The sequence below is a fragment of the Neovison vison genome, chromosome 7 (genome assembly GCF_020171115.1).
Source record: "Neovison vison isolate M4711 chromosome 7, ASM_NN_V1, whole genome shotgun sequence".
Taxonomy (NCBI): domain Eukaryota; kingdom Metazoa; phylum Chordata; class Mammalia; order Carnivora; family Mustelidae; genus Neogale; species Neogale vison.
This window is the reverse complement of record NC_058097.1, coordinates 34,353,322-34,366,511: the sequence shown is the minus strand read 5'-3', so window position 1 is coordinate 34,366,511 and position 13,190 is coordinate 34,353,322. Positions and strand designations below refer to the sequence as shown.

Below are 13,190 nucleotides of genomic sequence, written 5' to 3'. Positions count from 1 at the left end.
TTAAGCACCTGCCTTCAGCTCAGGGCATGATTGTGGGGTCCTGGATCGAGCCCCATGTTGGGCTCTGCACTCAGCACAGAGTCTGCTTGAGATTCTCTATCTCCGCCCCTCCCCCCACTTGTGCTCTCTTCTCTCTCTCTCTCAACTATCTTGAAAGAAAGAAAGAGAGTGATCTGGACCATCCACCTCAGGGACAACCCAGTTCTATGTAGATTCCAGGCTTGTATCCCAAGTCACAAACCCTGCTCACAAGCAAAAAGAACCCACTTACGAATAATAAATAAGGCAAATAGTGACTAAGATGACTCCGATCAGCAGAATGTATGCAGACACCACAGCGACAGTCAACAGGATGGCGACCACCATCAAAGCCAGGAGCAGAAACTCTTCAGCAACGACAGGCAACAACTGGTCCAGGATATCCAAGTCCCCCGTAAAACAGTTCAGGAGTCGGCCTGTTGGGGTTGTGTCAAAGAAGCTCATGGGAGAGCAAGAAACCTGCAGGGACAAAAGCAACCCAGGTCAATGGAGAGCTGCTGGCCTTGCTCTGGGACTTGAGGAAGATGTCAGCTATCGTTAGGCTCTGAAGACCTGCAGGATCCAGCCGAAGGGGTGTGCAGGGGAGGCAGGGTAGAGCAATGGTTAAAAGCATGAGCTCCACAATCTTCTGAGTTCCAAGGTTACCCAGCTCCTCCACCTACTGCTGTGTGACTTTGGGCTTAAGCTACTTAAGCCCTTGAAGTCTCAAGGTCCTCATTTGTAAAAGGAGGATGATAACAACACCTCACAGAGTTGTGGTGAAGAGTGTACACCTCTGCAAATAGACTAAAAACCTCTGAATTGTGCAACTTTATTAAAAGGGTGAATTTTATGATTATGTGAATTACATCTCAATACAGCTAAAAGAAAGAAAGAAAAGCAGTAAAACACAAGTTTCTGAACAGTTCCTGCCTCCTAATTAGCATTCCATTAATACTAGCTCTGGGTATTTACCCCAAAGATACAGATGTAGTGAAAAGAAGGGCCATCTGTACCCCAATGTTTGTAGGAGCAATGGCCACGGTCGCCAAACTGTGGAAAGAACCAAGATGCCCTTCAATGGATGAATGGATAAGGAAGATGTGGTCCATATACACTATGGAGTATTATGCCTCCATCAGAAAGGACGAATACCCAACTTTTGTAGCAACATGGACGGGACTGGAAGAGATTATGCTGAGTGAAATAAGTCAAGCAGAGAGAGTCCATTATCATATGGTTTCACTTATTTGTGGAGCATAACAAATAGCATGGAGGACATGGGGAGATAGAGAGGAGAAGGGAGTTGGGGGAAATTGGAAGGGGAGGTGAACCATGAGAGACTATGAACTCTGAAAAACAATCTGAGGGTTTTGAAGGGGTGGGGGGTGGGAGGTCGGGGTACCAGGTGGTGGGTATTATAGAGGGCACAGATTGCATGGAGCACTGGGTGTGGTGCAAAAATAATGAATACTGTTATGCTGAAAATAAAAAATAAATTTAAAAAAAATACTAGCTCTGATTATTTTCCACAGATGGGACCCTTTTCCAGGATCACCAAAGATTAGTAACAGCAACTCCCTTGCAGTTGCATATGACTTGGCGTCTTGGGTAGAATTTAAGCATGACCGCCCCTTCTTGAAGGCAGTGTCCTAACTTGGTCTCTAAAAGCAGCGGACAGGAAGCCCTTTGGAGATTAAAGAATATTTCATACAAGAAGGGCTCTAACAAAAGCAACCAGTTTGGTGTACTTATTTTACAGATGGGGAAACTGAAGTCCCGAGAAGGGGAGGCCACTCATCAATCTGTTTCAAGGTCACCCAAGTAGTTCATAACAAAACCATACCAGACCTCCCACAAGGCTCCCTGACTCCCTGTCCCAGCACACCATGCTCCTTAAAGAAGGCATTTCTTAAAGGTTCGCGATGCTGAGCTGCTGACAACCTGACCACTTTCATTTCCCTATGCATTTCTCAAGCTGTTAACACAAGAAAAATACATCAGTAGAAGTTAATCGTGTCTGTTAAGGCCAAAAGCAAAGGAAGGAATGAAGGGGAGGAGTGCATTTTGATGATCAATGAATAGTAATTAATAGAGTCATGAAGTGTCCCTTTCAGCGGCTCTCATTGCAAATACCTGGGTGCTACTGACCCAATGTTCTTCACATTCACAGTCAGGCTCTAAGGTAGGAAGGGGAGGCAGGGAGGTTGGGAGGGATAGATGACAAGCTTCCTCACTTTTTCTGCCTCTAAATTATCTGTCAACTTCTCTCTAGAATCTTTTGTGAAATACATGATCAAGAGCAACAAAAACTGTCACAATCCCTTCAAGAAATCACAGCCACGCCCTCCAGGACTCTGAGCACTCACAGCGGTGGGGAAGGGGGGAAGAGGGGTTGTGGTGCAGGGAGAGAGGTGCACAGGGACAGGATATGGTTCAGCTGCGGTGTGACTAAGCTGTCTTTGTGAGAGCCCACCATCCCTCAGGATTAGGAACAGATGGTGAGGGCATGAAGAAAGTGTTTCTGCTGCCCCATAAGTGTCAAAATAATCTGTTTTTGCAGTTTGTTGTGTTTGTAGTTGAGCCAATTATCTCAGAGGTTTGTCCTTCACAGTGATTATTTAAAACTACAAAGGCAATTTTAAATCAACAAAGCCATAAAAGGACTACAAAAAGGAACATATTTTTTTTAATAAAAAGGAACATATTTTGAAAACGAAGCATGTTTTCTAGTGCAAAAAAAAAAACTTGAAAAAAAATTAAAATTGGATTTATCACTTGGAGGCCTGAGAAATGGATTTTTCCAGAATCTAGGAGTGCAGAGTCAGAACTTTAGAAGCCATAGTAAAGGTAATAAGAGTGTCTGGCCTCAGGTAGAATATTCATCTCCTGTTTTCTGGGTCCACCAAGCCAGCTGCTTTACCTGAGGTGTGGGGAGAGGCGTCCACCTCATCCTCCCCACTTTGAAAGATCAACACAATTTGCATTCAGTTTACACTGAACGATAGATGTCCCCCTCACCTCTGGAGAGCACCGGTGAAAACTCCTGCTCTAATTCTCTGAGCACCTGCCCTCTGGGACACTATTCAGTTCCCTAGGAAAGCTTTGCTTCTCTTCACCTCCTAATTTAAGCTGGTGAAAGTGTTTCAACTCAACCTTTCAATCATAGCAGAGAGATCCTTACCTCCAGGAAGTCTTCTTGGACTCCTATCCTTCCCTCTAACACCCACATGCTGAGGTTAGGTGCCTGTTAGGTTCTTAGGATCCCACAGGCCCCCGCCCAGTGGGTAATTTTGCACATTGTATTATAACAGCCTGTTTTGTCATCTGTCTTCCTGAATAGTCTATATGGCCATGATAGCCTGAACCAGGTGAATGCATTGTTCATTCACCACTGTAAGCCCAAGGCCCACTCCAGAACCTGTGCATAGTAACATTTGGTGAGGGGGCGAGCAATGACGTTTCCAGGAAGCCATGTGATACCACAGACAATTTGGTATTTTAACCATAACACATTCTCACCGTTACACACAAGGATTTCAGTCTTCTCATCTGTAAAATAAGGATAATAGCACCACTTCTAAAGGAACCTGGGACAATTACAAGACCAAAGGAAACTGCAACTGTATGTGATAGTGTTCATCCAATGGAGGCCAACATTGGTATGACCATCGACCCTCCAGCAAGGGACACTAAGCTTTTACAATCCTGCTCTCACCCACGTAGTAGCCCAGTGTGCACTTGCAACTAAATGACATTCTGGAAAGGACAAAACTAAGGAGACAATAAGAAAGATCCATGGTTGTCAGGATTTTGGAGGAAGGAGGGGGATGAATAGGTAGAGCGCAAAGGATTTTTATGGCCGTGAAACTATTCTGTATGACACTTTATGGCAGATATATATTTTTCCAAACCCATGGAATGTATAATGCAAAGAGTGAACCTTCTCTAAATGATGAGAACAATAATAATAATAACTGTATTGATATTGACTCATCAATTGTAATAAACACCCCACACTAATGCAAGATATTAATAACAGGAGAAACTGGGGGATTGGTGAGGGACCCATGAGAACTCTGTACTGTCCACTCAATATTTCTTAAGTCAAAAACTACTCAAAAAAAAAAAAGTCTAGTCCTTAAAAAAGAAAGAAAGAAAGGAAAGACAGATAGAAAGAAAGAAGGAAAAGGAAAAACTGGGCAAGGTCAGGCCTCAGCCCGTGGCCACAGCCGCTGCCTGGGCCCACACCTTGTTGAAGAGCTTGTCATGCAACACTGTGGATGCTTTCCTTGTGATCTTGGTGAAAACCCTTGAGGAGCAGACACCCGTGAAGATTAGCAGCAGGACACTGAGTCCATACACCAGCTGATAATACAGTAGCTGAGGGTTGTTCAGTATGTCGCCCGAGTCTGCAGTAGTTCCATTGCTCTCCTGGCTGCTGTTGGTCTTCAAGAAAGAACAGAGAGGATGGTTTGGTAAGAAATATACTTCGTCTTATTCCCAGTTCCTGGTATAGAGCTCCTAAAATCCCCGTAATTTCCTAAGTGATAAGCGTGCTGGGAGCATCTTTTGCTCTACTGTCTGGCCTTCGACTCTGCTTCCTGACATAAGAGCTTCTAAGACCCTTGGAGTCTCTGGAGCAAATACAATGTCTTTGTGTAGCTATTGAGACAGCTGGTCAGGGGAGGGGGCTAGAAAGCTTCAGGATGGAGAACTGGTCACCAGAAAGAACAAATCATGAGCAGGAGATTGGAACTTTCAACCCCACCCCCTCCTCTTCCGTGTGAGGAGAGGAGCTGGAGGTTGAATTAATAATTGATCATGCCACTGTGATGAAACCACCATAAAAGTTCCTAAAGCATGGGGTTCAGAAAACTTCTGGGTTGAGGAGTATAACCACATGCCAGCAGGGTTGTGCACCCCAACTCCACAGAGACAGAAACTCCTGCACCAAGAACCCTTCCAGATCTCACCCTATGTAGTGCTTCCTCCGGCCATTTATCTGTATCCTTTATTATAACCCTCTAATAAACTGTAAAAAGCATTCCCTGGGTTCTGTGAGCCATTCTAGCAAATGATCAGTTTCATAAAGGGAGTCATGGGAACCCCCAAAGGATAGCTTATCTGCCAGAAGTATAGGAGGTCCAGACTTATCATTGGCATCTGAACCCAGTCTTTAACCTGGGGAGTCTACACTAACTCCTGGTGTGTCAGAACTGAATGGAATTGTAGGACACACACATGGTATCTGGAGTTAAGAGAACTGGTTGATTTGGGGAAAAACCTGTACATTGGCTATCAGAAGCATTGTGTAGGACTAGAGGAAAACAGTGAGTCTTCCATCTTTGGGGAGTCAGATCACCTGAATTCAGGGATGAACTCAACGCAGAGAGAAAATCCTCTTCCTGGGGTCACATTTAGCGCCAGCAGTTTGTATGGGATGAATCTTTACGTGGAAAACTTCCCACTTGGTGCTTTTGCTTTTCTCTTCCCATTCCTCTTCACTGCCCTGCCCTGGATTAGGCCCTCATTGTCCTGGACCACTATAACAGCAGGCAAACTAGTCTGTCTCCCGACTCCACCTCTTCCTTCTATGCACTATCCAGTCTACACTGATTATTCTAAACTCAGCTCCCTGAGTGACTTCTCTTCATCCCTCTTTCAATGCGTCTTTGTCCCAAGGCAGCCTGATTTCTAATGAGGCCTATTTTCTTCTGCCAGGATAGAAACTGACTTGGTAAATTCCCTCTATGGTGTTAGAAATGTGTGCTGGGTTATTACCCAGCATCATCCCTGGTGCGTCTACATTCTTGGGAACTCAGTTTCCCAGAATCCTACCAGCATTGGTCTCAGGTTAGATTCTGCCAAAGAGATGCAGGCACAGGAAATCTCAAAGCTGAAAGAGAAGAAGCCATCACACGCTGGTGGCAATTATGGACATGTGGGTGGAATGTGGAGTTCAGCCAGGGGCTTGCAAGTGTCCTTCTGAGAATCAGCCACTTTAGTACTACCTGCTGCAGAGGTCACTGGAACCCTTCCAATGACTGTGTAGCCTCTTATTCCTATATTAAATCTGTGGAAGTTCTAAATACATCAGGTGGCTTCTGTTTCCCTGAGCAAACCTTGCCTGACACATGACTCAAAAGTTAACCAAGTAGACATCTAGGCAAACATAGGGTGGAACCAGAGGACCAAGTTCAAGTCCCAGCAGAGGACTTCACATCCTAGGGCAGGTTCTTTTTCCTCTCTAAGCACAGTATCTTCTGTAAAATAGAAAGAGTGCCTACCACAAAATATGGTTGGGAAGATTAATGAATTAACCAGGCATATAATGGCTGAGAACTGCAGGTTTCTCAACACAGAACAACTCCATCCAAACCCCTGCACTAACAAACTTAACCAAACTTGAGTATGGCTTCTAGGAGCTCAAGGCATGTCCCTAGGAGGGCCCCAACCTCTGCCTGAGAGAGGGAACTCGGTTTCCCATCAAAATGCCTGCCTGAGAGAGCTCAACTACCAGCAGGAAAAGTTACTGTTTGTTGTAGCCAACACCTGAGGGTATGTCCCCGATCTCTTTTTCTCAGAGCACTTATTAAAAAGTGCTCATAGCTATGCATATGAAGTTCCTACAACCCAAAGCATGTCTCCCAAGAACTTGGGAACCATGCCTTTGAAACGTAACCATCAGGAAGGATATAGCCTCTGTCTCCCGGTCTCTGTGGAAGATTAGAGTCCTAACTTCGATAACTGCCAGCAAGTGGACGCTGCTGACCTCATCACATTCACACCCTCCAACCATTGGTGAACTTCACTCCTATGAATCTACTGAGCCCCCATATTCACTCTCCCTTTAAAATGCCAAAATCACCTGTGCCCATATCGGAATGGCTCTCAGCTCTTTCCCCTGACACCCATAGTGACTGAGTAAAATGTGTTTTCCCCGCTTTCATCAATATCAGCTGTGCTTGTATTTGGGGTGGCCTCCCCGCCCCCAACAGAGGGTGCACATTTTAAAGATTTTATTTATTTATTTGACAGAGAGAAATCACAAGTAGATGGAGAGGCAGGCAGAGAGAGAGAAGGAAGCAGGCTCCCTGCTGAGCAGAGAGCCCGATGCGGGACTCGATCCCACGACCCTGAGATCATGACCTGAGCCGAAGGCAGAGGCTTAACCCACTGAGCCACCCAGGCGCCCCGAGGGTGCACATTTTAAATGAAGCAAAGTGAGAAGGAAAACAGCTACCAAAGGCAGTATCACTAAGGTGGAATGCAAAGCACTCTTGAGGACCTGTCTGGGGCAGAAACCTCGTGCTTTTGTCTGGAGGGGACGACCCTGGTGACCACTCATTCTGTGAGCCCAGGGCACCAGAGCTGGGAGGGAGCCCCCCCACCATGTTCTGACTCTCAGAGTCCTCTCTAGTGCTCTTCCACTTATGGACTTGGCAACACCAGGCTCTGGGCTTGTCATCCGGTTCCACAACCCATATTCTGACCCTCATGGGGTCCAAGGAATAGGAAGCTGCCCAACTCCATTCCAGCCCATAAAAACACACTTCATTCCCACCATGACACTTACCCCTGAGCCCTGCTCCAGCCAGTGGCTCAGCCACCAGGAGTTGAAGGTCGTGAGGAAGATGATCACCACCATGAGAAAGAAAACAGTAGCAGAGATCACATAACCTAGGGAGGGAAAAGAGGGGTGCCACAAGAAGGTGAAGGGCAATGTCTGATAAAGCTGCTGAGTCCTCCCAAGCCCTTGGATCTCCCTGACCTGCATCTACTTTGGATGCACGGGAAGACTGGAAAAGGGCTGGGTCCCAAGGTTAGAAAGCCCAGGAGTCAAACCCTGGCTCTACCACGTACAGGTTATGCTAGCCTGGGCAAAGCATCAAATGTCAGTGACATTCCACTTCTTTACCCATGAACTGGTGACGATTGTCATACTAGCTGCATGGGGTGACCCTGAAGATGACAGGTGAGACTGTGTGCCAAACACCCAACCCAGTGCCTGGCACAAAAGCGGTATTCTAGAGTAGTTCTCCTTATGCATGTCCGGAGGGTTCAATCTCCATAAGAACAACAACTATCTCTCTTTTTTTTAAAGAGATTTTATTTATTTATTTATTTATTTGAGAAATGGCAAGTGCGTAAGTGGGGAAAGGAACAGAGGGAGAAGTGGAGTCCCCAGTGCAGGGCTTGATTCCAGGACCCTGAGATCATGACCTGAGCCAAAGGCAGATGCCTAACTGATGGAGCCACCCAGGGCCCCCCAACAGCTTACCTTTGATGTGGTATGACTATTATGAAGTAAGTGACAGGCATAGGACTAAACGTAGGCATTATGTTTGAGTTTGTTATCCCTATCCCCATTTACTGGGTCTCCAGTAGAGGAAAAAACTTGCCCAAGGTCTTGAAGGTGGTAAGGAGGTAGAGCTTGGATTCAAAAAACCAAGGATGGGAAAACCAAGAGTGTATTCCCTCCTTCAGCATCTGTCCCCTGATCCAGCACTCTATTTACCTATCCAGTCAGTGCCCCCATGCCCGTATTTGCTTTTTTTTTTTTTCTTTTTAAGATTTTATTCTTTATACCCAATGTGGAACTCAAATTTATAACCCTGAGATCCAGAGTTGCATACTCTACCGAGTGAGCCAGCCAGGCAGCCGGCCCATATTTCTTTCCTTGAATTCAACCCTTCCTTAAGCTCCACTCAAGGACCACCTGTTTTTTTATGACATGGGAGACTGTGCCTGGCCAGAGATCTTTCTTGCTACATGGTGAATGCAAATGTCGTAATTCTCCAACTAGGGTTCCTCTCCCCTCTCCCCTCTCCCCTCCAGAGTGTGGCACAGTTCCTGGCCCATAATCAGTACTCTGAAAATACAGTTCGATTGGTTGCTGGATTCATTCATACATTCACAAGCATTTTCTGTTCCCCATTCTGGCTAAACACTACATTCTGCCCTGCAGGGGTGCCCACAGTGGAAGGGATAAGAATGGTGATCTATGCATAGCCTACTCCTTCCTCCCCTAGGCAGGTAGAAAGAAGACACACCTTCATGGGATGAGGTTCCAAAGTCAATCAAAAGTAAAAAGTTGGCATGGAGTCACAGTTACTTTCAAAAGTCTCTTAAATTGGGGCACCTAGTTGGCTCAGTGGGTTAAAGCCTCTGCCCAACTTGGGTCATGATCCCAGGGTCCTGGGATCGAGCCCCACATGGGGCTCTCTGCTTGCCAGGGAGCCTGCTTCTCCCTCCTTCTCTGCCTGCCTCTCTGCCTACTTTGATCTCTCTCTGTCAAATAAATAAATAAAATCTTTTTTTAAAAAGCCTCTTAAATTACTTCAAAAATACAGTATCACATACTTGTTTTATGTTTATAACAATGTAGAGTTATATTTATATGAATTTGGTGATGTCTACCATTTAGTAAAGCAACTTTGAAACTTCTAGTTCTCATCACCATGAGAAATGTATTTTAATACACACCAAGTAAAAAGTTTGCCAGTGTCACTACATGAAATGCATACAGAAATTTTTCCATTCTGTTCTATATTCTTTCAGTGCTGCTTATAATCCACTCAAGTGATTTCACAACCCCTAGTGGCTCAGGACTTAGAGTTTGAACACCACTTAAATAAACAGTACTGTATGGACTGTATTTTCTTGTTTTCTATATTCGTGATGCTGCAGCAGGTAGTTGGGGCCTTGATCCTGGGGAGACTGCTCCTCCCAGGACTGACTGATTCCTAGAAACAGCGGATGACTCCCTGTGTTGTACATGTGTTGTGCAAACCAACCAGTCTGAAGCCCACCCTCCCAACCACCTCCTCATCAAACCCACCGAGGGCCAGATGCCAGCTAACTAGGCACCAATCCTATAGCCCAGAGCCCCCGCCCCCAGACTTATTCAAACTATATAATCCTAAACTTACTCAGCATACCTACCTTGCCTTACCTACTCCTTCCCACAAAAACCCCAGTAAAGGCTCCCAGTCATGTTCTCCCTTCCCTCTGCCTTCTGACCAACCTGGTACTTCTCCATGTGGCCCGGCATGGCAAGCCATGTCTCCTGTTTCTAGGGATCTGTGAACATAAACCTCTTCCTTTGTGATAATAATTTCCATGTCGGTATGTCTTACCACACCTGATTAAAATAAATCCCAGGTACCTTTTAACACAACATGAAACCTAACTTCAGCACGGACTATGGTGGTAGGGTTAATATCATGGACTGTGGCTGAGACTGGAATTGTGAAACCATGACAGGCATGACTCCCCTGCATCTCCCTACTTTGCATGACTACACACATTCCCGTCTGACCCAGTTTTAGTGACAGGACCGGTCAGAGAGAGAGCCCTGGGGCTGGCATGGCAGCTGGCAGATCATACCTCCACCTGCCCGGATATAGTGGTGGTAGATGCTCCATCTCAGGGACCCTTCTTCCATCTTCTCCTTCCTTGTGAGCCGATTTTCCAGCACTGGGTGAGAGTAAGAGAAGAAGGAAATAATATGCCTCTCAATCACTTGCATGTCCTTCCAAGGTCAAGAAGAGATTTTACAAAGCCTTCAGCCCCTGGCTTCCACCTTTTACCACCTTCCTCACCTTCCAGCTCTAGTGCCTCACCCAAGCCCAACTGCAACCAGCATATTTCCAGGGAAGACTCTGCTTGACCTAGACTCCAGAGCCCAGAAAGAGGTTTCATCCCCAGCCATTCAAAACCCCTGGGGTGTCTGGAGTTTCCAAAAACTTGATGGGTTGGGAGAAGCAGCCAGAGAGAATGAAGAAAGCAATAATCTGGGACCAGAAAACTGGTTTCCAGAAAGGTCATTACAACACTGTGCAACCTCAGGCAAATCCCTTAACCTCTCTATTTCCTCATCTGACAACTGGCAGGCCTATATCGAAGGTTGCTAAGCTGCTTTGCAGCAATACACTTCTGAGAAGTCCTCAGAAAACAACTGTAGCACTAACTCAGGCAGACTCTTGTCCTAGAACAGGGCAGGGAAACCAGTGCTGAAGTACCAGTAGATGCTGCTAGTGACGATAGCAACAAAAGGAAGCAGCACTGTGGGGTCATCTGTGGTTTCTGCCTAAGGCTCTCTCTTCTTCTAATAACTCCCTAACTTCTCCTGGGGAGGAGGATGCTCTTCCTAGAATTTGAATCTTGAGGGAAACTACATGAGGATGGGAAATATTTGGAGTAGGTTTTCTTCAAAGAGATTCTGCAGCTATTCCTGCTATTTATACTCTGAAATTGCTGAGGCTTAGTTCTTCTCCAACTTTTCCTATCATTCTGTGATCTACACCTGTTCCTTCCAATATTTTTCTGCTCAGATCATTTTCTGACCTTCACAGCTGAAGATGCTCTTGGTGACAAGATCTTCCAATAGGCCAGACCCTATCCTGAGGCCTCCGTACACACCTGACTTCATCTTATCTCCATGGCAACACTGCAAACTTACCTTCACTTTTGCAAATGAGGGTTCAGAGAGGTTATGTTGCTTGGCCAAGGTCACAAAGCTTTGTAAGCAGATAGCTAGAATTCAAATCCAGAACTTTCTTTCTGCCCTGCTGCCCTGTCTTAGAAAAGAGCAAGTCCCTGAGCTTCGGGATATCCAAGACTGGGCCCAATTTATTTCTGATTTCTAGTGCTTTTTTTTTTTTTCAATAAACATGTAATGCATGAATGTCTTACCATTAAATTTATGCTGCTTAGGCCAAAACTACCCACACCCTACCCCTGCCTTTTCCTTTACACACTCTTAGCTTTGCCTCCCACAGCATTCACCTCTAGAATCTTCGGGCCTCCTAACCAGCACAGTCCACACCCCACAGCCCTCAACTACATGGATATTTAACCTGTATATGTGATGTCTAGGATTCTGGATAGTAAGGGACATGGTCCCTTCTGGGGTTCAGGAGGAAATGCCAGGACCTCTGGAGGACCCAGCTAGGCTGGCAGAGGTTCTCCCCCTGTTTCCCAGCACCATTACCAGCACTTTCATGGAGAGGCTCTTCCTGGCAGCTGGTCTGGGCCTGCCCTTGCACCTGAGGGTCTTCTGCTGGCTTTGCTGTGTCCTGTGGTTTGTCCTGGGGAGAAAGCACATGCCATGAATGCAGGGGCTGCTCCTCTCTGTGGGTAGTGAGGGCGGGGTGGGGTGGGGTGGGGTGGGGTGGAGGTCACCTGTGTCCGTCCTCCTCCTTGCATCTCTTGGATGAGTTTGGCGTACCGCCCCTTTTTCTGTATTAATTCACTGTGAATTCCTTTTTCGCAGATTTTCCCATCTTCTAAGAGAATGATCTGGTCACAAAATGCTAAATACTGAAGAGTCAGAAGAAATAAGGCCTTCAGTAAGCATACGAAAAGATAGTCAACGTCACCATTCAAAAGCAAGATGTAAATGTAAATCATAGTAAAATGTTATTTTATATCCCCATGTTGGCAAAAGTCTTAAAACATTGTATACGTCCAAGCGCGGGTGATGACGGGAGGTATAGGGAACTCTCATAAAAGGTAGGTGGTGTTGTAGATTAGTGCAAATACTTGGGAAAGCAACTTGATAATATCTAATAAAGCTAAATATTTAAAAAATTATGAACTGGACTCCTAAACCTTTGCTCCCCAAAAGTCGCAAATGTGCATAAAGACATATATAAAAAGATATACGCCAAAGGATTTTTTTCTGTAAAAGTGAAAAATGGGAAACAACCTCGACGTCCATCCTAGGAGAATAAATTCTGGAATATTCAGATATCGGAATGCTACGCCAGTGAGAATCAAATCTAGTTGCATGTATCAACATAGATCTCAAAAATATGCAACATAGATCTCAAAAATATAATGTTGAGTGAAACAAGCAAATTAGAACGTAAATTATCAATTATATAAAGCTTTAAAATAAGGAGAAGGACACCTTATCATGTCTAGAGATTTATACACGTGTTCTAAGGGTATGGGGACTTGCACAAGAATGACCAACAGCAAAGTTAGGGGAAACGGAGGGAGGAGACAATGCAGTCTGAGAGGGGATCTATGTTTGTGCCATCTGGGTGGTAGACACATGGGTTTTCAATAGATTATTTTATAAACTGGTTTTTTTTAAAAGATTTTATTTATTTATTTGACAGAGAGATCACAATTAGGCAGAGAGGCAGGCAGAGAGAGGG

At 45.4% G+C, this 13,190-nt stretch overlaps 1 protein-coding gene across 2 annotated transcripts in view; it reads right to left on the bottom strand.

Moving 5' to 3' along the window:
* Window positions 1-13,190, bottom strand: part of ABCC11 (ATP binding cassette subfamily C member 11) — a 68,038-nt gene that overhangs the window by 16,319 nt on the left and 38,529 nt on the right. For both annotated transcript variants that reach the window (XM_044256201.1, XM_044256202.1), the window contains 6 exons: window positions 12,208-12,345; window positions 12,017-12,113; window positions 10,411-10,500; window positions 7,598-7,701; window positions 4,270-4,467; window positions 272-498 (listed from right to left, as the gene is read on the bottom strand). In XM_044256201.1, the coding sequence (XP_044112136.1) occupies window positions 272-498; window positions 4,270-4,467; window positions 7,598-7,701; window positions 10,411-10,500; window positions 12,017-12,113; window positions 12,208-12,345 (854 nt within the window). The remainder of the gene's footprint in view (window positions 1-271; window positions 499-4,269; window positions 4,468-7,597; window positions 7,702-10,410; window positions 10,501-12,016; window positions 12,114-12,207; window positions 12,346-13,190) is intronic.